This window comes from Oncorhynchus clarkii, chromosome 16 (assembly GCF_045791955.1).
Source record: "Oncorhynchus clarkii lewisi isolate Uvic-CL-2024 chromosome 16, UVic_Ocla_1.0, whole genome shotgun sequence".
Taxonomy (NCBI): domain Eukaryota; kingdom Metazoa; phylum Chordata; class Actinopteri; order Salmoniformes; family Salmonidae; genus Oncorhynchus; species Oncorhynchus clarkii.
The window spans coordinates 47128026-47155533 of record NC_092162.1 but is presented as its reverse complement, the minus strand read 5'-3'; the positions used below and the strand labels follow the sequence as shown (position 1 = coordinate 47155533).

At 43.1% G+C, this 27508-nt stretch overlaps 1 protein-coding gene across 1 annotated transcript in view; it reads left to right on the top strand.

The window, feature by feature from the left end:
• The window catches only part of LOC139367667 (metabotropic glutamate receptor 4-like), a 229872-nt gene that overhangs the window by 106669 nt on the left and 95695 nt on the right, over positions 1-27508 (top strand). The window contains exon 2 of the mRNA XM_071105944.1: positions 3317-3533. Within this exon, the coding sequence (XP_070962045.1) occupies positions 3317-3533 (217 nt within the window). The remainder of the gene's footprint in view (positions 1-3316; positions 3534-27508) is intronic.

Here is a 27508-nt window from a genome sequence, read left to right as displayed (position 1 = left end):
AAAGTAAAGGGGCTGAATAATTTTGCACGCCCAATTTTTCAGTTTTTGATTTGTTAAAAAAGTTTGAAATATCCAATAAATGTCGTTCCACTTCATGATTGTGTCCCACTTGTTGTTGATTCTTCACAAAAAATACAGTTTTATATCTTTATGTTTGAAGCCTGAATTGTGGCAAAAGGTTGCAAAGTTCAAGGGGGCCGAATACTTTCGCAAGGCACTGTACTTTCAAAACAACAAACAATAATCTAAATGGTAAATATACAGAAGCTTCTAAGGCAATGCACCTTCAAACTAGATGGAGCAACTATAACTTAGACAGATCATCAATAATCCCTCAGTTGAGAGCCCAGAGGAAACATGTCACTCCTTCTTAAACTCTCCCGAAATGAGAAACCTGAAAAGGTTAGAAGACCACCTAAACAGGTATTTCATCAATGTAACATTTAGAATTCCCATCACAATTAATACTTATCAAATGTCATCATATCAATGGCCAACACATTTCCCAATATCAGGACATATTATAACATAAAGATAACATAGAATAAATGTATTAGGAAAACTGACCACGTGCATGCTGGGTAACCATGTGGCTTCACCAGCTCTCACTCTCCAAATCAGTCCACAAACAATCCACTGTGGTGAGTAGGCTACAGTTTGGTGAGACAATGTAACTTTAAACTCAAACAAACAATGTTAACATTTCTACTCGCTTGTGATATTTTGTATAACTGTGGGACTTAGTGATAGGATATGCTTGAAAATGCTTGCATGAAAACTAAACAACTACAGTATGTTTTGGACACAGTGCCCTTAGCTCCCGTTTGACAAGCACATCTGTCCCGGCAACGGCATGGGAAGTCTACTTAGTAGCCAATATCAGGGTGAAGCAATAGTACACCCATCATTAGTACTTTTAATTAAAAATAATACACTTGTCAGTTTTATAACTGAAAATGTACAATTATCTCTGTAAAACGAAAAGTGACGTACGACTCAGAGTCATCCTCTGGCTTCAAAACTCCAAACTGTCTTACCTATAGCAGAGCGCTTTCAACGCACCCACTCCTTTCCACACGACCACTACTTTCCTTTCGACACACCCACTCCTTTCCACACGCCCACTAATTTGCTTTTGACACACCCACTCATTTCCACAAGCCCACTAATTTCCTTGACAGACCCACTCCTTTCCACACACCAACTACTTTCCACACGCTCACTACTTTCCTCCACAAGCCCACTAATTTCCTTGACACACATACTCCTTTCCACACTCCCACTAATTTGGTTGACACACCCACTCCTTTCCACAAGCCTGCTACTTTCCTTGACATACCCACTCCTTTCCACTCGCCCACTATTTATTTTTGACACACCCACTCCTTTCCACACACCCACTATTTCCTTTTTGACACACCCTCTCTTTTCCACATGCCCACTATTTTCTTTTCTACACACCCACACCTTTCCACAAGCCCTTGATACACCCACTCCTTTCCACAAGCCCTTGACACACCCACTCTTTTCCACATGCCCATTACTTTCCTTTCAACACACCCACTTGCCCATACTCCGGTCACCATATTGGGCTGCAGCTACCCCCTTTTCGATTCCCTGGGACATTTCGATAAAACATGTAATAATAATCAGACAGACAAATCATGAGATTGGGTAGGCAGGGCATAAAATGCAGGAGGGAATTGTGGTCCTGTTAAGCTAGAGCAACAAGTGAATACTGCACCTCTGATGCACCTCCCATTTCTGACTCATCCTCTGTCCCAACTGACGGCAGAACTTCTACAGACGTATAAGCTGGAGCATTGGTACATTGTGGAAGGCAACTCGTCTAGAGAGACTACGTGCTCCACAGTGCACATCATTTCAAGGAGACATAAAGGGAATATGTTTGTAAAATATGTTATCAAGGATGCACATTTTACTCTGAATTGTATTATTGTAGACAAATATACATCACCAAAACCATACAGTTTATGTTATTACCATATTCTTGTTCTCTCCACCAAAAAAACTAAAAACAATGTTGCTCTTGTGAATGCCGGGAATACACAAGACTGCCTTGTCAAGTTACTTTAAAATGTGTTATCACAGGCCCTGGAACAAAGGCCCTTGTCTGTTAACACTTTTCACCCCCAAATGAATCACTTCTAGTCTGTGAGAATCTAATTTAAATGAGCTTATTATAGCTTTGGTGCTACTTGATTGGCTTGAGGGCAGCTTGAAGTGGAATAACACTTTGTCTACAACATCTCAACTTTGAGGTTTAATCTCAGCGTTGTCTTGACACTCTTGAGAAATGCTGTGCTTATTTTTGCAGAGGACTACAGTATATGACATCATAGCGTGTGCACATAGATGTGGGAGTGAGCAGACAGAGACATTTTTGTTCATTTTTGAAATAGTAGCATTCAACTCTCCTTAGGTGTCAATATTTCCATTCAACTCTCCTTAGGTGTCAATATTTCCATTCAACTCTCCTTAGGTGTCAATATTTCCATTCAACTCTCCTTAGGTGTCAATATTTCCATTCAACTCTCCTTAGGTGTCAATATTTCCATTCAACTCTCCTTAGGTGTCAATATTTCAGTGTACAGAAGTGTAATACCACAGGTGATTACTCCAGTCACTATTATTCTGAGGTTTACCCTATGGAGTAAAAATCCACGTTCTCACCTCCGTCCTGATGTCTCATTTACTCATCAGTCACCTGAATGAACAGAAAATCATACCTCGTCATTAAAAATGCTATTTGAAACTATTCCCATATAAAATGTATAAACCCAAAACATAATATTTCATTAAATAGACCAAGCATACATTTTGGGTTCCACATGCATCTCTGTTGCATAATTTGGCCATGGTGTAGCATGGTGTAGGCTTGAACATAGTCCTCAAATAAAATGCTATCTCTCACCATGACATCTGCATATCCACATAAAGGGTCAAGTGCCATTCAATCTCCATTAGTGTTTGCATTGCACAGAGATAGAATCCTTTAACAGCAAACAACCAATTCCGCTTTCAAGCCAGTAACTCTTAGGTAAATGAAAGTGCAACACTATGCTTAACACACAAAAGCATAGCATCTGTGTTAACTGGTTGGTTTTTCATTTACCATTTGATAGTATTGATCAGCATCCAAGAGATGAGAGGGTTGGTTAATGAAACAATCCTGATAGTTCATAAATGTTTGACACTTGAGATGTAACTTCCATCATTCCTTCCAGCATATATCGATACTATAAAGTGGAACTACAGTATGTGCTCACACCATGTCCTCTTGTTCTCTCCTCAGATCCCTCAGGTGAGTTATGCCTCCACGGCTCCGGAGCTGAGCGATAACACGCGCTATGACTTCTTCTCCCGCGTCGTGCCTCCGGACACCTACCAGGCACAGGCAATGGTGGACATAGTCAAAGCCATGAGCTGGAATTATGTCTCCACAGTAGCATCGGAGGGCAACTATGGAGAGAGTGGTGTGGACGCCTTCATACAGAAGTCCCGCGAAGACGGTGAGTCATCTCCATCTCACCTGAGCATTCTTTTCACTGTTCCACATGCATGCTTGGTCTTATTTAATTAAATATTATTTTTGATTGGCTCCTGCAATCAGGAACCTATTATGACATCACATGGCGTCACAAATTGGTTGGGTATGGAAACTTCCCGATGTTTTGGCTCACAAACCTTCAGGATCCATATGTTTATGGGCATTGGAAAAGCTACATTTAGTTAAATTCATTATCATGTTGCATTTGAGTTATATTTACCCTATTGCAATGAGGCCAATCACTTAACATTAGGTGCCATGCTTTTGTGTGTTAAGCCTACAGTAGTGTTGCACTTTAATTTACTGGCTTGAAAGCGGAATCGGTTGTTTGCTGTTAAAGGATTCTATCTCTGTGCAATGCAAACACTAATGGAGATTGAATGGCACTTGACCCTTTATGTGGATATGCAGATGTCAGTCCTCAAATAAAATGCTATGTTCAAGCAGCTGAACCAAACAAAGCAGGGGAACTCATTGGAAATTACCCTGTAGCTTTTGAGTGCTTTTATCTCTGCAGTATTATTTCACACATCCTGTATCTGCTTAAGAGTTTTTCAGGTATGGCATTATACCATTTTAGCTGTATCTCCTTATGAAGCGTTAGAGGCAGAGTGGTTGGGTAGTTTTCAGGGGAGTTCATCTTGTTGTGACCATTCAGAATTCAAATGAAAGGAAAAGACAGTCATAAAAGAGCTGTTCCAATGGAGCATTCCATCCACAGATCAAACAACACCTTGTAGATATAATAGTAATAGCCATTTGAGCATTCCATCCACAGATCAAACAACACCTTTTAGATATAATAGTAATAGCCATTTGAGCATTCCATCCACAGATCAAACAACACCTTTTAGATATAATAGTAATGGCCATTTGAGCATTCCATCCACAGATCAAACAACACCTTGTAGATATAATAGTAACGGCCATTTGAGCATTCCATCCACAGATCAAACAACACCTTGTAGATATAATAGTAATGGCCATTTGAGCATTCCATCCACAGATCAAACAACACCTTGTAGATATAATAGTAATGGCCATTTGAGCATTCCATCCACAGATCAAACAACACATTGTAGATATAATAGTAATGGCCATTTGAGCATTCCATCCACAGATCAAACAACACCTTGTAGATATAATAGTAATGGCCATTTGAGCATTCCATCCACAGATCAAACAACACCTTGTAGATATAATAGTAATGGCCATTTGAGCATTCCATCCACAGATCAAACAACACCTTTTAGATATAATAGTAATGGCCATTTGGCCCAAAGAATAGAATCCAGTCATGAATTAGGAGGAAAATTAGATAATATTGTTGGCTGTACTATGACGATCATCATCCATCATACACATCATACTGTACATATAAAATAATTACATTTTTCCATTTGCATTAACCCAGCTGACCTCAAACAAATACAGAATGGTTTATCTGACAGTTGACAGAATAACATATAGCATCAAATAGCCTAACATGAATAAATTAAACATGCGGTAGTAAAGCTTGAGAAATGTTGAACCTGCTAGAGTTCAAAAGGTCTTCTCTCTCTTTTTATGGAATTGAAAGTTGTATGAATCTTTTTCAAAGTGAGGTTATGAAGGTTGAGAAGTGTTCTCACATTGCAGCAGTACAGCCATGCCTGGGACATTGGAAGGAATGATTAATAGTTTCTTTTTGTTTGCTGGCAAAGAGTTCTAGGCCATTCATCTCTGTCTCCCTGGCCTCAAATCTGCCCCTTATTGATGGGCGTTTGGCAGCATAATCTGAAAATAAGTGGATACTGATTTGTAATGTAAAGCGCATGAATAATTAAAATATTGGAAGTGAAACAGGTCAGTGCTTCTGAATGAATTATCCATGTTGATGAATTCATATCTTAATAGAAAACAGAAATGAATTTATTTACATTTGCCATAGAGAATCATTGTTTCTTTACCCCCCCCCCCCCCCCATGTGCACAAATGACCTGTGTGTATGTGTATTCATGTGTGTACATGCATTCATGTGTGTATTTTTGTCATTATTATCACTCCGATTCATGTGTTGATAATGCTCGTCCTGCTAACCCTACACCCTCTGTCAGTTTACGGGTGTCATTGTCCTGAAATGGGTACCATGGCCACTTTTAGTTTCAGCTTTCTGGCTAAACTAAAAACAATTTGTCCAATGCGATTGGAAAAGTATTGAGGAAGGGAAAAGGAATCAGTATTGAAAGATAGCTAGAAAGTGAACAAACAAGAGAGAACTGAGAAGTAGAAGTGAGCATGACTGCCCGGAGCACCAGTGGGCGTGAGCGTATAACAGCGTTGGGAATACAGTCAGCTCTGAGCATGGAGCAAGCCGCACACGCTCAGCCTGACCTCTGACCCCCGCTGGGGTTGAATGTAATCACTACCGACATGCCTACCGCTCTCTGTGCCACTGTGGCTCGCTCGTCTGCCGGCTCCAAGCTGCTGTCCATCATACTGTATGTCCTAGAGAGAGACCAGTGGCGGAGGAAGCGGAGGAGTGCCCCTGCAGAGCCCTCCAGCTTCCCCTGCTCAGCTCTGTGGAGGAGAACTTCATATGAGGAGAGTTCAGCCGGCTCAGCAATTTATAGGTTGTAGCCTCTAGGTTGCACCATGGGGAGCCTCCAGAAAGGGAGTTCCATGTGTAGGCAGCCAGATTAGCCAGGGTGGAGCTAATTTATTGTACAGTAGGTTGAGCTCAGTTCAACTAAAGCAGCAAACTCCAAACCCACTTCTTTTTGCAGATAGACAGACAATATGGTAGGGTTATGTACTGCATCTTTCCAAGCACCTCTGCCAGGAGGTAAAAACACACCATGCAGCTGCCAAGCCAACTTGCTGAACCCCCCTTATTGCTTGGCTTCTTATTCGCCGTGGCAACAGAAAGCAATCTATGAATACCCACCAAACCATGACATGTCCAATTAGCATTCCTCTCACCTAGTGCTGTACTGCTGACTTTTTCCCTCGTGAGCGCTCAACTCAAAAAGCTCCCTGCACTCCAAGTCTCCATGCGCCAGACCATTACACCCTGCAGTTTAATGATACTGAGAGCATGGCCATTTTCACTGATCCTTGTGGGATGTTATATTGAACAGTGGTGTAAAGTACTTAAGTAAAAATTATTTTAAGTACTACTTAAGTAGTTTTTTTGGGAACCTGTACTTTACTATATATATATATATATATATATATATATATATATATATATATATATATATATATATATATATTATTTTGTTGTTGTTGTTTTTGTTGTTGTTGTTGTTGAATTTTTACCCCTTTTTCTCCCCAATTTCGTGGTATCCAATTGTTTAGTAGCTACTATCTTGTCTCATCGCTACAACTACGGGCTCGGGAGAGACGAAGGTTGAAAGTCATGCGTCCTCCGATACACAACCCAACCAAGCCGCACTGCTTCTTAACACAGCGCACATCCAACCCGGAAGCCAGCCGCACCAATGTGTCGGAGGAAACACCCTGCACCTGGCACCCTTGGTTAGCGCGCACTGCGCCCGGCCCGCCACAGGAGTCGCTGGTGCGCGAATAGACAAGGATATCCCTACCGGCTAACCCGGATGACGCTAGGCCAATTGTGCGTCGCCCCACGGACCTCCCGGTCGCGGCCGGTTACGACAGAGCCTGGGCGCAAACCCAGAGTCTCTGGTGGCACAGCTGGCGATGCAGTACAGCGCCCTTAACCACTGCGCCACCCGGGAGGCCCCTACTATTTATATTTTTGACTACTTTTACTTTTACTTCACTACATTCCTTAAGAAAATATTATACTTTTTACTCTACATTTTCCTTGACACCCAAAAGCACTCATTACATTTTGAATGCTTAGCAGAACAGGAAAATAGTAAAATTCACACACTCACATGGTTCGCTAAACACTCACTAAACTCACTAAATACACATGGTTTGTAAATGATGTCTGAATGTTGGAGTGTGCCCCTGGGTTTCCATAAATTAAGAGAACAAGAAAGTGCCTTTTGCTTTGCTTAATATAAGGAATTTGAAATGATTTATACTTTTACTTTTGATACTTAAGTATATTTTAAACCAAATCATTTTAGACTTTTACTCAATTAGAATGTTACTGCATCAAACTTTTACTTGAGTAATTTTCTATTCAGGTATCTTTACTCAAATTGACATACCTTACCAACAGATCCAAAGATGATGCAATCTCTATTGCACTCTACACTGCCCTTTCCCAGCTAGACAAAAGGAACACCTATGTGAAAATGCTGTTCATTGACTACAGCTCAGCGTTCAACACCATAGTGCTCTCAAAGCTCATCACTAAGCGAAGGACCCTGGGACTAAACACCTCCCTCAGCAACTGGATCCTAGACTTCTTGACAAGCCGCCCCCAGGTGGTAAGGGTAGGTAACAATACATCTGTCATGCTGATCCTCAACACAGGGCCCCTCAGGGGTGCGAGCTCAGTCCCCTCCTGTACTCGCTGTTCACTCATGACTGCACAGCCAGGCACAACACCAACACCATCATTAAGTTTGCTGATGACACAACAGTGGTAGGTCTGATCACCGACAACGATGAGACAGCCTATTGGGAGGAGATCAGAGACCTGACCGTGTGGTGCAAGGACAACAACCTCCCCCTCAACGTGAATAAGACTAAGGAGATGATTGTGGACCACAGTAAAAGGAGGACCGAGCACTCCCCCATTCTCATCAACGGGGCTGTAGTGGAGCAGGTTGAGAGCTTCAAGTTCCTTGGCGTCCACATCACCAACAAACTAACATGGTCCAAGCACACCAACACAGTCGTGAAGAGGGCACGACAAAGCCTATTCCCCCTCAGAAAACTAAAAAGATTTGGCATGGGTCCTCAGATCCTCAAAAGGTTTTACAGCTGCACCATCGAGAGCATCCTGACGGGTTGCATCACTGCCTGGTATGGCAACTGCTCGGCCTCCGACCGCATGGCGCTACAGAGGGTAGTGCGTACTGCCCAGTACATCATCGGGGCCAAGCTTCCAGCCATCCAGGACCTCTACACCAGGCGGTATCAGAGGAAGGCCCTAAAAATTGCCAAAGACTCCAGCCACCCTAGTCATAGACTGTTCTCTCTGCTACCGCACGGCAAGCGGTACCATGTCTAGGTCCAAGAGGCTTCTAATCAGCTTCTACCCCCAAGCCATAAGACTCCTGAACAGCTAATCAGCAGCTAACCCTGTATATAGCCCCGATATTGTTATTTACTGCTGCTCTTTATTATCTGTTTTTCTTATCTCTTACTTTAAAAAAAATATATTTTCTTAAAACTGCATTGTTGCTAAGGGCTTGTAAGTAATCATTTCACTGTAAGGTCTACCTGTTGTATTCCGCGCATGTGACAAATACAATTTTATTTGATTTGAAGTATGACAGTTGGACAATTTTTCCAACACTGATATTGAAGCCAGCATACTCTGGATTTTTCATTGTACTCAGATTACACAAGGGCCGCCGGAAAACGTGTGGCAAGGCGGCATTGGCCACCGCACTTTTATTTAATTGTTTTATTTCACCTTTATTTAACCAGGTAGGCTAGTTGAGAAGTAGTTCTCATTTGCAACTGCGACCTTGCCAAGATAAAGCATAGCAGTTCGACACATACACCAACACAGAGTTACACATGGAATAAACAAACATACAGTCAATAATACAGTAGAATATTAAAACAAAAAGTATGTACAGTGAGTGCAAATGAGGTAAGATAAGAAAGTTAAGGCAATAAATAGGCGATGGTGGCGAAGTAATTAAAATATAGCAATTAAACACTGGAATGGTAGATGTGCAGAAGATGCATGTGCAAGTAGAGATACTGGGGTGCAAAGGAGCAATATAAATAAATAAATACAGTATGGGGATGAGGTAGTTGGATGGGCTGTTTACAGATGGGCTATGTACAGGTGCAGTGATATGTGAGCTGCTCTGACAGCTGGTGCTTAAAGCTAGTGAGGGAGATATGAGTCTCCAGCTTCAGTGATTTTTGCAGTTTGTTCCAGTCATTGGCAGCAGAGAACTGGAAGGAAAGGCGGCCAAAGGATGAATTGGCTTTGGGGGTGACCAGTGAGATATACCTGCTGGAGCGCGCGCTACAAGTGGGTGCTGCTATGGTGACCAGTGAGCTGAGATAAGGCGGGGCTTTACCTAGCAGAGACTTGTAGATGACCTGGAGCCAGTGGGTTTGGCGATGAGAGTGAAGCGAGGGCCAGCCAACGAGAGCGTACAGGTCGCAGTGGTGGGTAGTATATGGGGCTTTGGTGACAAAACGGATGGCACTGTGATAGACTGTATCCAATTTGTTGAGTAGAGTGTTGGAGGCTATTTTATAAATGACATTGTTGAGGATCGGTAGGATGGTGAGTTTTACGAGGGTATGTTTGGCAGCATGAGTGAAGGATGCTTTGTTGTGAAATAGGAAGCCGATTCTAGATTTAATTTTGGATTGGAGATGCTTAATGTGAGTCTGGAAGGAGAGTTTACAGTCTAACCAGACACTTAGGTATTTGTAGTTATCCACATATTCTAAGTCAGAGCACTTTTCAATCAGGTTTGGCAGCGCCATACCACTTTTGATTTAGTTTAATAAAATATATAGATGCTAAATGTTAAAAAGAGGGGCTAAGTGCTGTTTTTTTGACTGATTTGGCTCATGATTTGTCAACTCAAGCAAAAATGTATCTGTCCGTCACATCGGAGTGCTGCTACATGCTTTTTCCGTGTCTTGACCAATCAGATTCACAGAAATCACATGTCACACAGGCTAGGGCACAATGTGCGTTCTTCACTTTCCAGCAGTATTTATTTAGCAAGCGTGATAGCACATCACTGTAGGCTACTAACAACAGCAGCCGCATAGTCTCAACTCAGATGTTGGCCCACCACCTCAACCTCGACAAGACAGAGCCGCTCTTCCTCCTGGGGAAGGCCTGCCCGCTCAAAGACCTCTCTTCATTACGATTGACAATTCCATGTTGTCCCCCTCCTAGAGAGCAAAGAACCTTGCCGTGACCCTGGACAACACCTTGTCATTCTCTGCAATCATCAAAGCAGTGACTCACTCCTGCAGGTTCATGCTCTACAACATCTGTAGAGTACTACCCTACCTCACAAAGGAAGCGGCGCAGGTCCTAATGCAGGCACTTGTCATCTCCCGTCTGGACTACCGCCACTCACTGTTGGCTGGGAATCTCGCTTGTGCCATCACACCCCTGTGATTTATCCAGAACGCTGCAGCGTGTTCAACCTTTCCATGTTCTCCCATGTCACCCTGCTCCTCCGCACACTCCACTGGTTTCCAGTCAAAGCTTGCATCCATTACAAGAACATGGTACTTGCCTACAGAGCAGCAAGAGGAACTGCCCCTCCCTACCTTCAGGCTATGCTCAAACCCTACACCCAAATCCCAGCACTCCGTTCTGCCACCTACTAGCCAGTAGCCTTAATTCTTGCATAGAATCCAACCTAGCTGAAGCGATGCAATTTTCCTGATTTCTGACCACTTTCTTTCACTGGCATCCATTGATTTAGTCACCCTAATTCTGCCCATCTTACAAGGCTAAAAACGCGGATAACTTTTGAATGATAGAGACATGAGGTTTGGACCATTGGTTTTCTTAGAGGATTATCCAAACAGTATTTTACCCATTGGTCAAAAGATGTGTTTTGATTGGACACTCTGGCCAGGATAAAGGAATTGGTAATGTGCTGGTTTATAAATTTAGTTTATATTCAAACTTGGGCTGACTCGTCTAACTACACTTTTTCAATCCAAAATTATTAACTGGAATTGATCAATAAACACTACAGCTGACATAGACTGTGAGTTAATGTTTCAATAGGCCTACAGTTGCACAGGGCAAGACTACTACAAAGGGCAAGACTACTACTCTGGCCCCATCATAGCCCATATTAAACCTTTTTACAGATTAATCACGTCATATCGTATAAGGTCTGACGATTTACCTGGTTAGATACCAGATCAGGTAAAACTACGGGCCCCAGAATTTATTTTCTCGCCACACCACTTTGGGACCTGTGGTGCTACCTATTGATTACATTGATATATTATGTCACAGGGTATGTTGGTTAAATGAAGCATTGACAATACAATAAAACAGAGGCAGCAACAAACCACACAATTTAATCAGTGTGTTGTGTGATGAAGGGCAGCAGGTATTCTGGCGGTTAAGAGCGTTGGGCCAGTAACCAAAAGGTTGCCTGTTCGAATCCACAAGCTGACTTGGTGAAAAATCTGTCCATATGCCCTTGAGCAAGGCACTTAACCCTAATTGCTCCTGTATGACAATCTGGATAAGAGCGTCTGCTAAGTTACTAAAATGTAAATGAAGGAGAGACCGTAATTGAAAAGTGATTAGAATATCCACCAAGCTCAATTATTTACTGTCATTATTATCTGATTCAAAGCTGATTGGGATGCACAGGCTGATGTGAAGTATATTGACTACCTTCTGGGCTGCAATTAAGTACTGTATGTGAACAAAACCGGCTAAGAAGAAAGGTAATGAAATACTGGGCACCAGCAGTATACAGAAGGTATTTGTGTTCCATACTCACGGTCTCCTAAGCCTAGGACTCACATAAACATACTCCATGGACTCACATAGATGCAGTTTGATAGTGACCCAGAAAGCTTCAGCAAGCATGAACGTGCGTAGTAAGTGAAAATCAAAGCCACAGGTGGTTTGGCTGGTTGACAGAAAGCCACCAGAGAGGTTTCCTTTCATCTTAGAGTGGCCAGCCCGGAGCAGAGATGGAGGGATGTGGTCTCTCATTATTAATCAGCCAAACAGAGACAGAGTCAATACTGCCGGGCTTTACTTTGTCCCATCACTGCCTAACCCACCTGACAGGGTAGACAGAGAGGAGGCGCTACCCCACATCACAATGTGGACGATGCATAATAAGTGCACTGTGCAATTCAAACTGCTTAGGATCTGTTAAATTTAACCTTTGCCGAGTCCCCAACAACCAGATGTTCCGGTTTTCTTGGGAAATGGAAAGAGAGCCTGTGACACAACTTCCACTTTAGGATGTTAACAAGGTGACACTCCATCTTAACTCCTCCTCCACTTTGACTGGATTGGTTGAACAATGCAGAAGAGAACCTCTCATTACATTTTTTCTTCTTGTCAAGACCAGTATGTAGGGGATCTTGTTTCAAGCGTTTCTTTTACACCTTCTACGTTAATGTAAAGGCTTCTAGGAGTAGTGGGTGGAGGAGTCAGGCGCAGAGAGCAGGGTTAGTTCAAACGTGGATCTTTATTCCAGGAACAGAGTAACGGTCACGCCAAACACAAGGGCGCATAAATACCAAGTCCAACAAACAGGACGAAACTGTCCGAAAAAAAGGAATCCACAATAATCCACACACCATGAACAGAAAAACAAGCCTGCACAAAAGCAGGCGGGCCTACTGGGTTTAAATAGCCCAAAACAAAACCCAAACAAGAAACAGGTGAAACTAATCAGACAAAACTAACTGAAACAGAAAAGGGGATCGGTGGCAGCTAGTAGCCGAGCGCCGCCCAAACAGGAAGAGGCACCATCTTCGGCGGGATTCGTGACAGTTAAGTTACATTTAACCAAATGATTACAATCCCGTTTAACCCTCAAAAAATGTTTTTTTTTTGATGTACTGCATGTTACCATTATTCACTTTTCACATGAGATTCTTAACGTTGTATATATTTCTACCAGGGCTTGGAACCAAAATTATTTTCCAATTGTTTCGTTCTGAACAGAAGCATTTTTTTTTTTTGTTCCGTCACACTGTTCCGACCAGCAAATAAAGTTCTCAACCGGTTCCAACAAAACCAAAGTAGCAGTTTATATAATTCCTTTCTATTCCTTTTTAAACCTCTGAAGTCCAATTTTTTTTGTACATTTAGCTCGACATTAAATTACTAGTGTGCATAGATCAGCTAGCTATGGAGAGGGAAGGTGATTTAATCTGTATAGGAAAGTCATTGAGAGCAAATAGTTTTTTGCCGTAAAAGCATGGTTTAATTATAATGAAAGAAAATAAAAACACTGTGCTGCCAGTCACAGTGTAGGGCGCCAGATGCAGCATACATTTTGCGGGTGAGAGAGGATGGAGGAAGCTTTCTTTGAAACGACTGGGCATCTTGTTATGACATGCATTGTCTGAATTAAGCCCACAGAATTCTACCTATGTAAGAGCGTCTTCTATGGAGGAACTTTTTATGTCTTTGAACTTCCCGATTTGGTTAAACATTGGACCAGCGCAAACGTTAGCTAGCTAGCTAAAAAATGTGTTTAACCATCTTCAGTGGGCAAATTCTCACCTTCAAATTCTCACCTTCTCACCTTCAATTCTCACCTTCAAGCTCACCACTGGCAAGCTGGAGAAGTGTGCTCTTCATGGATGAATCCCAGTTTCAACTGTACACAGACAGCGTGTATGGCTTCGTGTGGGCGAGTGATTTGCTGATGTCAACTTTGTGAACAGAAGTGCCCCATGGTGACAGTGGGGTTATGGTATTGGCAGGCATAAGCTATGGACAACAAACACAATTGCATTTTATCGATGGCAATTGGAATGTACAGAGATACCGTGACGAGATCCTGAGGCCCATTGTCATGCCATTCACCCGCTGCCATCACCTCATGTTTCAGAATGATAATGCATGGCCCCAGTATTTCCATGGCCTGCATCCTCAACAGACATGTCACGACCAATTGGGATGTTTGGGATGCTCTGGATCGATGTGTGTTCCAGTTCCCGCCAATATCCAGCAACTTCACACAGCCATCGAAGAGGAGTGGGACATCATTCTACAGGCCACAATCAACAGCCTGATCAACTCTATGCAAAGGAGATGTGTCTCGAGGCAAATGGTGGTCACTGGTTTTATGATCCACGCCCCTACTTTTAAAAAAAGTATCTGGGACCAACATATGCATATCTGTTTTCCCAGTCATGTGAAATACATAATTTATTATTTAAAAAAATATATATATTTAACCAGGTAGGCCAGTTGAGAACAAGTTCGCATTTACAACTGCGACCTGGCAAAGCAGTGCGACACAAACACAGAGTTACGCATGGGATTAACAGGTGCAATGATTGGTAAATTGCTCTGACAGCTGATGCTTAAAGTTAGTGAGGGAGATATGAGTCTCCAGCTTCACTGATTTTTGCAATTCGTTCCAGTCATTGGCAGCAGAGAATTGGAAGGAAAGGCGGCCAAAGGAAGAGTTGGCTTTGGGGATGACCAGTGAAATATACCTGCTGGAGTGCGTGCAATGGGTGAGTGCTGCTATGGTGACCAGTGAGCTGTGATAAGGCGGGGCTTTACCTAGAAAATACTTTTATAGGTGACTTGGAGCCAGTGGGTTAGGCGACGAATATGAAGCGAGGGCCAACGAGAGCATACAGGTCGCAGTGGTGGGAAGTATATGGGGTTTTGGTGACAAAACGAATGACACTGTGATAGATTGCATCCAATTTGTTGAGTAGTGTTGGAGGCTATTTTGTAAATGACATCGCCGAAGTCAAGTATTGGTAGGTTAGTCAGTTTTACGAGGGTATGTTTGGGAGCATGAGTGAAGGATGCTTTGTTGCAGAATAGGAAGCCAATTCTAGATCAAATTTTGGATTGGAGATGCTTATTGTGAGTCCGAAGGAGAGTTTACAGTATAACCAGAGACCTAGGTATTTGTAGTTGTCCACATATTCTAAGTTAGAACCGTCCAGTGTAGTGATGCTAGACGGGCGGGCGGGTGCGGGCAGCGGTCGGTTGAAGAGCATGCATTTAGTTTTACTTGCATTTAAGAGCAGTTGGAGGCCACGGAAGGAGTGTTGTATGGCATTGAAGCTCGTCTGGAGGTTTGTTAACACAGTGTCCAAAGAAGGGCCAGAAGTATACAGAATGGTGTCATCTGCGTAGAAGTGGATCAGAGAATCACCAGCAGCAAGAGCGACATCATTGGGCCTAATGTGCCTAATGAATTTATTTCAATTTACTGATTTCCTTATATGATCTGTAACTCAGTCAAATGTTTGAAATGGTTGCATGTTGCATTTGTATTTTTGTTCAGTGTAATTAATAAATCCAATGTGAAATGTAATAACTATAATATTCTTAACTAGCATTGAAACAGCTCTCGCTAATTTCTGAATAATGCTTGTAACGTCATCAGTAGGCTACAGTAACCTATACTTCAGATGGGATGGGCAGGTATGGGCAAGATTTCCAGCAGGCAGGCAGACACTGGAATAATATTCTGAGTGACAAAGTGAGGGCTTTGCATAGGCACTTTGTTGCGATTTTTGGGGGACTGGAAAAAAATGCCCGGGACGTAAATAATGTTTTTAACCAGTTCCCATGCTTTTAAAATAATGTTTTTAACCAGTTCCCATGCTTTTAAAATAATGTTTTTAACCAGTTCCCATGCTTTTAAAATAATGGATCACTTTAGTTTCCGGTTCGGGGTCTGCCCCTCAAAATAATTTTGTTATTTTCGGTTCTGTTCCCTGAACTGGTTCCAATCATTGATTTCTACACAATTGTAGCCACTCACTCAGTTTGTAAAAAAAATAAAAAAATACATCTGTTTATTAACCATCTCAGATTTCTCCAACGTCCACACTGATTAATCCAATCCAATGTGTCTTGTAGCAATATGTTTACTGTATGTAATTGAATTTGGAGTGCTAATTAGTTGACCGAGGGGTGTTGGAAATCAGCTTCTTGGTGATCTGAGGCCTCTGAAATCCGTGTCGTCTGGTGATTGGTGATTAGACAGCTCTTTTACTCAGCGTTAGTTAGAGATAAGCTGATTGCTGCTGTTGACCCTGAGACTAAATCTGCTCCTCTTTTTTATGACTGTGCTGCAATGTATGATGCAGCAAGTTAACATTTTTCTTTTCAACTGAAAGAGGCACTGCATGTCACTAACATTTAACATACAGTGGTTGTGGGTGGATTTTACATTTAAATACTTCAGTGTACAGTTATAGTTCCATTAGAGTGACTTGTTTTTACCAACAATATAGTTAAGTTCTGTTTTACTGTGACTGGACAAGCCAATGTCATGGTCTAGAGAGCTGTCATGGTCTAGAAAGCCACATTATGGACTATATACAGCTCAACTGAAAACCAGAGAGCAAGTTGTTTTCCCATTGCTGTTCCCAATCACAGTGTTTCCCATTACACACTGCAGGATATCGGTCAGGGTTCATAGTACGTATGGATTTCCACAGCACCACAGCAATCCAATATCTCGCCACCTGAAACACAGCTTCATCTCAAAGTGGTCATGCTGTATAGAATGGATCTATACACTTGTGGCTGTTTCATCAACAAAAGGACAGTTGGTCATTTTTTTTAAGCACACACAAACTCACACTTAGACAGAGCAAACATCCACATATGAAATGTGAAAAACAGGAAGGATGCGGCTCAAAGGTTAACTCACAGGAAAGCATCGATATGAAGTAGCGATTAACGGAGAGTTTATATAATTCATGATATTGTGTCCACATATGTTAACATCTGTTGGATCTGGAGCTACGAGCTATCTACTAGTCTTTCTCCATAGCCTCAGGACATCATCTCATCTCCGATGGCAAACAAACACCTAGTCTGCTCAATACTCCTGATTAGGCTACATTTATGTGGTGAAACGTATTAGTTATGGAAATGATTGACTCATTCCCTCTATGGACATATGTAATTATTTTTATGCAGCACTATGTTTCACATGTTTTTTACATACATAATGGAATAATGGGTGGGGACATTAGTTTGTAAACAAAGTCACTGTTTTAAACATCGCTATGGCAGGTGAGAATGAATCCCAGCCACTGCCCTCAGGCTCTGTAAGATAATTAATAGCATATTGTTTGCATGGCCTTATGTGAGACAAAGGCCTCTTATACGTTGAGACACCTTAAATAATAGCCATCATTCTTACTTGGTCTCTGCAGTCTTCTTGCAGATTGCCATTTCAGGAACCTTTGCTTGGCATGCTATGTCTCTTCATTGTATAAATTAGTCTGTGCTGCAGTTGGGGTCTGCAGGGTGGATTTGCAAGCACATAGCACCATGTCTCAACTGCTCTCCCTCTCTCCCTCTCTCCCTCACCCCCCCCCCCCCCCTCTCTCTTTCTTTAATGGGATTTTTAAGGAGTCTGAGATGTTGATAGCACTCTGTCTCTGAAAGAAATGTGAATAATATCATTATTTTACACTGATCATGTTGCCTTATTATATTGCCTACATTATATCCAACTCACCAGACACAGAAACAGTATATGCATAAGAATAAGGACTAAATTGGTACGAGGGTGACTGGTAGTTCATTCTAAGTCAGTACCATCCTGGACTTATAATTACTTCACTATGACAGCTGAGAGAATTATCTGAGTCTGGGGACTCCCCAGCTTTAAACAGTCAGACCAGGGGTTCCAGGTTACACATTATGGGAGTAATGATGCTCAATTATGTTATAATCATGCAATTTCCATTTTATGACCAAGAGTTCGGCTCTGTGTTTCATGTTAAAACAGTTGTTAAAAATGCATAATGTGTTTTATTTTGAGGAACAGATTTCGTGTTTCAAGGGGTTATCTAATGGCAATTCCACAGTAACGGAATTTTGCAGAGACTTTGAAATGTATTCCAAACAGAAAACAATGACTACTTTCGAAGAATTTACACAGTTAAAAAAAGAAAATTACTAGAAAAACTGTGCAGATGCAACTTTTGGTAACAGAATTACGGTAAAATCCATCATCAAATGTATCTGTACAGTTCTTCCAGTAAATATTTTTTTTTTAAGTTAAGTGGAAATTGTTAAAAGTACTTATTGTGCATAGAGCCCTATGGTTTCTTAAACTGTGAAATCAGTGGTTTTTGTTTGGTATACATTTTAAAGTGAAAAATCAGAGTCTCAGCTTATTTCTGTTATCATGGAATTGTCCCTAACAGTTTCCCCACCCATTACCACCACTTCCATTGTCATTACAGATAACTTTGTATGGTAGCATTACAAATTGGTAGTTTATTTCATCATCAGCACATTGGGATGAAGGAATTCCAGGATTTATTCACGACTCCTCTGCTAGATGTAAACGTAGGTGTGCATGAGTGAGTGCATCTGTGTGTGTGATGGCTTTTGGCCACGATTCAGCTCTAATCATATCTCTTTCCTTTCAACCCTTTAGCATTACACCTGCCTCACCAAAGCACAGAGGCTTCCCCATACAAAAACAAGGAAGTGAGCTAAATGTGGCAAGATACAATATATAAGCTTCAAGGCATGAATCATTACCTTAAAAATACATACTTATTAAGGTCAGGCTAAAATGACATTTTTACATATACTTATGATTAATGTCAGGATCTGACCCTTTTTTATAAATTTTCACCTAAAATGACACACCCAAATTTAACTGCCTGTAGCTCAGGACCTGAAGCAAGGATATGCATATTCTTGATTCCGAAAATAATGAAAGAATAAGTTAAACTGTCAAAGACACTTACTGATACACAAAGTAGGTCTCACAAGCAAGAGCCTGTAACTAAAACAATATCTCAATTTGCCAATATAGAAAGTCTTTGAGCAGAAAGTCTGACAGTATTATGTCGTTTTGGTTATATACAGAGATGAGAGCGAGAGATGCGGAGAGGGAGATGAGAGTGAAGGATTTAAATGTTAATGCAGTGACCACCACCTCTTCCTCTCCAGCGACAGCAGGGGTTCAAACTGTAGTACATTTGAATATAAAAATGGATTTGATCAAACAAAACTATCACGTTTCAAGGAAGAACCAGATGCAGACAATGTCGAAGTAACACACGATTATTACTAGAACAGGGGGCAGGCAAAACGTAGGTCAAGGGCAGGCAGAAGTCAGTAATCCAGAACAGAGTCCAAAGCTACAAAACGGCAGGCAGTCTCGGGGTCAAGGCAGGCAGGAGTCAATAATCCAGGGCGGTGTGACAAGGTACAGAAATGGCAGGCAGGGTCAGGGCAGGCAGAATGGTCAAAACCAGGAAAACTAGAAAACAGGAACTAGAAACAGACAGGAGCAAGGGGGGAAATGCTGGTAGGCTGTCAAAGACAGGGGAGAGGGGTGGGCCTGGAAACAGGAGACAAAGGGCTGTGAGACATGGGTTTGATCCTAGACACATGAAAAGTGGGATGTATACCAAGGGTACGGGGAAACAGAAGACAAACAGCAGAGGGGCTAAGTATCTTGGAGATGGGGAAAGGGCTGATAAACCGTGGGGAAAAGTTTGCGGGACTCCACCCAGAGTGGCAGATCTTGGGTGGACAGCCATACCCCTATTCGAGATGATACCGGGGAGCCGGGGTCCGGTTGCTTTCTGCTTGTCGTCGATACCTGGAGTTGGTCTTGAGAAGAGCTGACCGGGTTTCTTCCAAGTACAACAACAACGGGGGACAAACACCTGGGCCGAGGAAACACTCAAAGGGCGAGAGACCCGTGGCAGAGCAAGGAAGGGTGTTACGGGCATATTCGACCCACACTAGTTGTTGGCTTCAGGTCGTGGGGTTGGCGGAGACCAGGCAGGGAAGAGTCGTCTCCAGGCCTCGGTTGGCTCGCTCCGACTGGCCGTTGGACTGGGGGTGGAACCCGGAGGACAGGCTGGCCGACGACCCAATGAGTGTGCAGAACGCCTTCCAGAACCGGGACGAGAACTGAGGACCCCGGTCTGAGAATATGTCCACTGGGAGTCCATCAATTTGGAAGGCTGGGCGGCTTTGGAAAACTGGTGGAGGGAGACCCGTGACAAAGTCCAGGGAAATGTGAGGCCAGGGATGGTGATGAACAGGCAGAGGTTGAAGGAGAACAGCCAGAGCTTGCCGGGGAGTCTTGTTCTGTGCACAGATCGTGCATGCGGTAACGAACGCGGAGACGTCAGGAACCATGGTAGGCCACCAAAGCGTTATCTCACAAAGGCCAGGGTCCGAGTAGAGGACAGCGTCAGGCAAGCTTGGAGGAGTGGGCCGAGTAGAGGACAGCGTCAGGAACAAACATCTGGTTATCTGGGCCTCCCCCGGGGTTCGGGCAGGGAACTCTGCGCTTCACGAACATGCTTCCCTATTCCCCACCTGAGTGCCGTCACCAGGCATGAGGTGGGAAGAATGGTCTCGGGTTCTAAGGGTGTAGCCGAAGGGCTATAGCGGCGTGACAGCGCATCCGGCTTGACATTCTTGGATCCTGGTCGGTATGAGAGGGAGAAGTTGAACTGGGTGAAAAGCAGGGCTCACCTAGCTTGCCTGGAACTGATACTCTTGGCGGTGCGGAGATATTCAAGGTTTTTGTGGTCTGTTCACACAATGAACAGATGTTCCGCTCCCTCCAGCCAGTGCCTCCACTCCTCCAACACCATCTTCACCACGAGGAGCTCACGATTCCCCACATCGTCATTCCTCTATGTGGCATTGAGGCGATGGGAAAAGGCACTAGGATGTAACTTGAGGTCCAGGGCAAAATGCTGGGATAGGAAAGCCCCCACCCTGACATCCAAAGCATCGGCCTCCACCACAAACTGGCGGGACAGTTCAGGATGAACCAAGATGGGAGCTGAAATGCCCAGTCAGCAGCTGAGGACCACGTGAATGGAACCTTGGGAGAGGTGAGGGCAGACAGGGGGGAAGCCAGGGTGGATAAAGCGACAATAAAAGTTGGCAAATCCCAGGAAACGCTGCAGTTGCACTCTGGATGTAGGCTGGGCCAATCCACCACCGCTCTCACCTTCCCGGGATCCATCTGTACTCTCCCTGCATCAATGATGTAACCCAGGAAGGGGATGGTGGAGCGATGGAATTCGCCCTTCTCTGCTTTCACAAAAAGCTGGTTCTCCAGGAGGCGTTGGAGAACCTGTTGGACGTATAATACATGTTCTTGGGCAGAGCGGGAGAAAACGAGGATGTCGTCGAGGTAGATGAGGACAAACCGATTCAACATGTCGCGGAGAACATCATTCACCAGAGCATGGAACACAGCAGGGCCGTTGGTAAGGCCAGATGGCATGACCAGATTCTCATAGTGACTGCTGGCCGTGTTGAAGGCAGTCTTCCTTTCGTCCCCTTCCCGTATCCGCACCAGGTGGTAGGAGTTTCATAGGTCCAGCTTGGAGAACACGGTGGCCCCCTAGAGCGACAAGCGCTCGAAGGCTGAGGAGATGAGTGGTAGCGGGTAGCAGTTCTTCACCGTGATGTCGTTAAGGCCCCGGTAGTTGATGCACGGGCGCATGGTTTTGTCCTTCTTCTCCACAAAGAAGAACCCTTCACCGGCGGGGTAGGCAGAAGGACAGATGAACCCTGCAGCTAGGGAGTCCTCAATGTAGTTCTCCGTAGCCTTGGTCCCCTGGTTCCCTGACACACGTAGGTTGATGGGGGTGGTATTGTGGGTGACCCGGCCTATAGAGCGCCCGTCCAGCGCTCTAACGTCCATTGGAATGGAGAGGGGGATGCCCAGCTTGGACCCAGGGTAGCGTCCATAAAGCTCTCATTGGCCCCAGAGTCGATGAGTACCCGGAGAGATTTTGACTGGTTACCCCACAGCAAGATGGCATGAAAGGGGGTGCGAGTAAGGAGAGAGGAAAAGTTCTCTGTATGGCCCACCATAGTACTCCAGCAGTCCCGCAATACAGGCAACTCTTCGTGTGAAGCCTGTATAGCCTTTTCGCTGCGGACAGCCTCTGCATTGTTGCATCGGTTCGAGAAGAGATGAATTGGCAGACTTCGGAGACTCTCGGTGGAACTCGGGTAGCCTCGGGAGCCGTCTGGGACTTCTGGGAGGTGAGGTGGGTGAGTGAAATCGAACCTCCTCTCCTTCATTCGCTCCCGTAATCGCCCTTCGATCCGAATAGTCAAGGCAATGAGCGAGTCAAGGTCCGTCGGTAGTTCCCGGGCTGCAAACTCAATTTGTACGTGCTTCAGCACTCGGCGGTCCCGTTCTGTGAGCTTGTGTGGCCTACCACTTTGCGGCTGAGCCTTTGTTGCTCCTAGACATTTCCACTTCCCAGTAACAGCACTTACAGTTGACTGGGGCAGGCAGAAGTTTGACGAACTGACTTGCTGTATAGGTGGCATCCTATAACAATGCCACGTTGAAAGTCAATGAGCTCTTCAGTAAGGCCATTCTACTGCCAGTGTTTGTGTATGGAGATTGCATGGCAGTGTGCTCGATTTTATACACCTGTCAACAATGGGTGTGGTTGAAATAGACAAATCCACTCATCTGAAGTGGTGTCCATATATTTTCAGATATATAGTGTATGTAGTAACCTACTTTGAAGAGTGATTGGGTGTTAATAGGTGTTTGGCGTCTGGTAGTCTAAATTCAGTATTCTTGTCTTTAACTGCCATTTCCGGACACTTCCCACACGCCAATACATTTTTCTCAGCCTCAGAAGTATCTGCAATCAACAAAATGTGTGTGATTATCCTTAGACACATTATCCAGACTTATACATAGGGAATTGTTGATATGTTTTCAACTGTTTATTCTAGATGACATACAGAGAATAAGATGAACAAAGTGTGTTAAGGCTATGTGTAGGTCTGGTCCTCGGGTGTCTTAACCAAATGAAACCAAAAGTCTGACTTCATCCAGTGTCCAGAAAAATGGATTTGAGTGGTATGGAAATATGTGCATATTTAATGAGATAAATCTAGAAGAAAAAGAAATGCACACCTACTTAGGCGAGGTGCTGGCTACCGGAGTAGAAAAGTTGAAAATAAAAGAGAGCCAGCCGCACACTCTAGGAGCTCAGATGCAAAAATGTAATTACCAACGTTGAGACAGCCAAGCTGTCTTCATCATGGTATAATCAGGGGTAGCCTAGTAGTTAGAGCGTTGGACTAGTAACCGGAATGTTGCAAGTTCAAACCCCCGAGCTGACAAGGTACAAATCTGTCGTTCTGCCCCTGAACTGTTCCTAGGCCGTCATTGAAAATAAGAATTTGTTCTTAACTGACTTGCCTAGTTAAATAAAGGCAAAATAAAAAATTAAAATTTAATGAGATATCACCTAGTTTGCATATTTTAATACAATATTTCAGAATTGTTTTCATACAAGAAAGTATTACATTTGTGTCCACATTCAATTAATAAAAGTTGATTGTGATATTTAAAAAAATATTAGGGTGTGGTGCCTGGCCTTAAACACCTTGCTGTAACTTAAACCTTAGAGGACCACTATATCTTTGTCACTTGAAATAGTCCTTTGCTCCTTTGGCTCTTTATCTCTCACCATCTTTTGATGGGTGGACATGTTTATTATGGTTCACGAGTCAAGGAGATCTATTCTAATGACCTACCTCCCCCTGTTCAGATAGTACCTTCTCATTACCATGTTGAGTGATGATCCCTGGATGCACCTACAAACTCAATAGAGACTCCATACATGGCCATTCACTTGGCTGCTTCTCACTGCCCATTATATACTGTACATCTGGTCAAGTATTCCTGATGGATAAAGTTGTGCTGGAGTCCAATTGCAACGCATGTTAGCTAGAGTTTTCAATGTGATATGCTTGCGCTGCAGTAAGGAAATTATAGCTTAGAGACCTCAGAAAGCAAGGCTGTCCTCAATGTGTTGATCTGTTCTCTGCTCTGTATGGGGATTCATTTTGTCCACAGTGACAGTTATTGTTGAAAAGCTGCTCTATTCTCACGTCTTACTAGAGACTCCTTGGCTCTGTGCAGCAACAGGAATAGCCAATTAAGCTAAGTTCCACGATTTACGATGGAGTTGAGCGGCAACTAGTGTGGGTGGACTGGAGCGCCAACGTCACACCCAAAGAATAGCCTGCATCTAAGCCTCTATGTAATTGCGGGCTAGTCTTTGGGTGCTGATATCATTTTATGTGAAGTCAGAGCTCCAGTCTACCTACACTAGTCGCCGCTCAACTCAATCATGAATCGTGGAGTTGTGTTTAGTCGGCTACAACGGTAACTGACCGCTTTGCTTAATAATTCCATTATTCTGAAAATAGCTGTGTTGAGGATGTTCAACGTCTTTGGTGAGCAGTGCCAAGGCAATATCATATTTCTATGACCTCAAATATTAGAGTCTAGTCCATCTAGAGGGGGCTTGGCGCATTGGTTTTGGCTGAGCCTGACCCTTTCTGATTCCATGTGTAGGCACGGAGGTGACAAACATCCTCAACAGCTGTGCAGGGACAGTGTGCCAAATGCCTTCCACACACAATAAATGACTTATGCTATAATATGCACACAAATGCATTAGCCATGTATTTAAAGGCCTGCTCAAAGAAAAATAGTTGTTTTCTTCTGTGGAGATTTAGACCAAACAGATGTAATAGTGGGTGTGTTTTATTCAAATGCATATAATGCCAGGTAAATAGTGTGTGGTCGCTATAAGATAACACTTATGTATAATACTGACCGAATTGTGGTCAGTGCAACCAGTGCCTACTCAACACAGTGATGATTGGTTTCATTGTTCCATAATCACACAACCAAAACAAGAACAAACCCCCATGGCTTTAAATTCCTCTCACACTGTGTGTGACTGCACTGCATCAGCTATTCCGCTATTCCCTTCCCTGTGTCAGGGTACACTTATAGACGGTTGGAAGCAGTGATACAACCTATAATGTATGAAACTAATGACAAAATGACTCTTTTCTACCACAAGTGGAATCCTCCACATTATTCTTTCAGAACTCATTTAGAGTACCTGTGGCATCTAGTGGTGAACAGCCCAATGTAATTGTCCAATAGAGCAGCATTTTACAGCTGCATATCAATGTGGGAGGCAGGTAATTTGGAGTTCTAGGGCCAACTGAAACGCTTCTTTTGATTGACAGGTGGCGCAACGAGGAGGGCAGTGGAGGCAGAAAGGGCAGCGGGATAGCAGGTAGATTTATTATGTAAATATTGGCTCTGAGGGCAGTGTCCCTTTAGCGTGACAGGAATATCAAGAGGAAAAGTTAGAATTAGAAAACCTTTTTCTATTCCACAGAGATGTTACTAAGGAAAATATCCAAAAGACCACAGGAGGTTGGTGGCACCTTAATTGGGGAGGACGGGCTCATGGTAATTGCTAGAGCAGAATAGGTGGAATGGTTTCAAATACATCGAACATATGGTTTCCATGTGTTTGATGCCATTCCATTCACTCCGTTTCAGGCATTATTATTAGCCGTCCTCCCCTCAGCAGCCTCCGCTGCAAAGGATTTTTCAATATTTTAGCTGTCTGTCACACATACCCAATTTTACATTCTCTCTGAAATTCTCAGAAATGTTTGCTTAATTTTGTAGTGCAAAGTGCTTTTTAGTGCGGGTGGTTTTAAAAGGAAAGATAATTTCCACCTGCTTGGAATAATAATTTTCAAACACTATTCCAAATTGCGACTTTGAGGATATGTCTATTATAACATGGTTTATAAGTCATTATTAGCATGAAATTACTAATTAGCCAGCAAATCATTGTACATTACCATTTGGTAAAAGTATAATTGCATGTGTATGCATTACTGCCCTTTTTCACCCTTTTACTGTCCTTAATGAATGCCTGTAAATGTATAGTTCATTTAGATTAACAGTTACAGTAGGAACAGAAGATTTAACACAAAAAGAAAGAAGGATCTCAACATTGTATTCTTTAAGGAAGGGATGGGCAACAGCACAGACAGATTTAGGAACAGTCTAGTTTAACAGGGCTTCAGAGTGTTAAAAGAGACATCAGTAGAATTTAATCTGCCAGGGCTAACCCCTTTCTCTTTCTGGCGTCTTTTCCCATGCAGCACCAAGCCTCTCCCTGCTTTGCATTATTCATACACAGGCCCTCCGGTTTCTTGAGGCTCCAGGTAAAGCAGAGAGGATTCTGGGAAATGTGCTAGTCAACTCTCATGGCCGAGATCATTTTAATGCCTAAATTCGGATTGCCAGGATTGCTTTGCCCTCGTGTTGGTGCTAGCAATCTAATGTATCAAGCAAGCTAGGTAGTGCTAGGTATCAATAGCCAATCCAGTAGGGGCTGGAAACTATAGTGAGCTTCGATTGGTCAATCAACAAACAATGTCCGAGTATTTTAATAAAGTTGTTTCTGTTGTATCATCACCCTGAAGTACTACGTTTACATTTTAGCCATCTTATCCTAAGCGACTTACAGTTCATGCATTCATCTTAAGAAACACTAGATGACCAAAACTATGTGAACACCTGCCCGTCTGTAACGTTTGTCGTCTTCCTCTGATGAGGAGTAAGAGAGGTCGGACCAATTTGCAGCGTGGTAAGTGTCCATTTTAATAAGACAAACTGAACACTACAGAAATACAAAATAACAAAGTGAAACAAATGAAACGGTCCGGTGTGGTAACAAACACTAACACGGAAAATAATCACCCACAACTCAAAATTGAAACCAGGCTACCTAAATATGGTTCTCAATCAGGGACAACGATAAACAGCTGCCTCTGTTTGAGAACCATACTAGGCCAAACACAGAAATCCCAAAACATAGAAAAAGGAACATAGACAACCCACCCAATTCACGCCCTGACCAAATGAAAACAAATACATAATAAAAGAACTAAGGTCAGAACGTGACACCGTCGAACATCTTATTCCAAAATAATGGGTACTAATATGGAGTTGGTGCCCCATTTGCTGCTATAACATCCTCTACTCTTCTGGGAAGGCTTTCCATGAGGAGTTGGAACATTGCTGTGGGGACTTGCTTCCATTCAGCCACAAGTGGATTAGTGGGGTTGAGCACTGATGTTGGGCGATTAGGCCTGGCTTGCAGTCAGCATTCCAATTCATCCTAAAGTTTTTCGACAGGGTTTAGGTCAGGGCTCTGTGCAGGCCAGCCAAGTTCTTCGACACCGATCTCGACAAA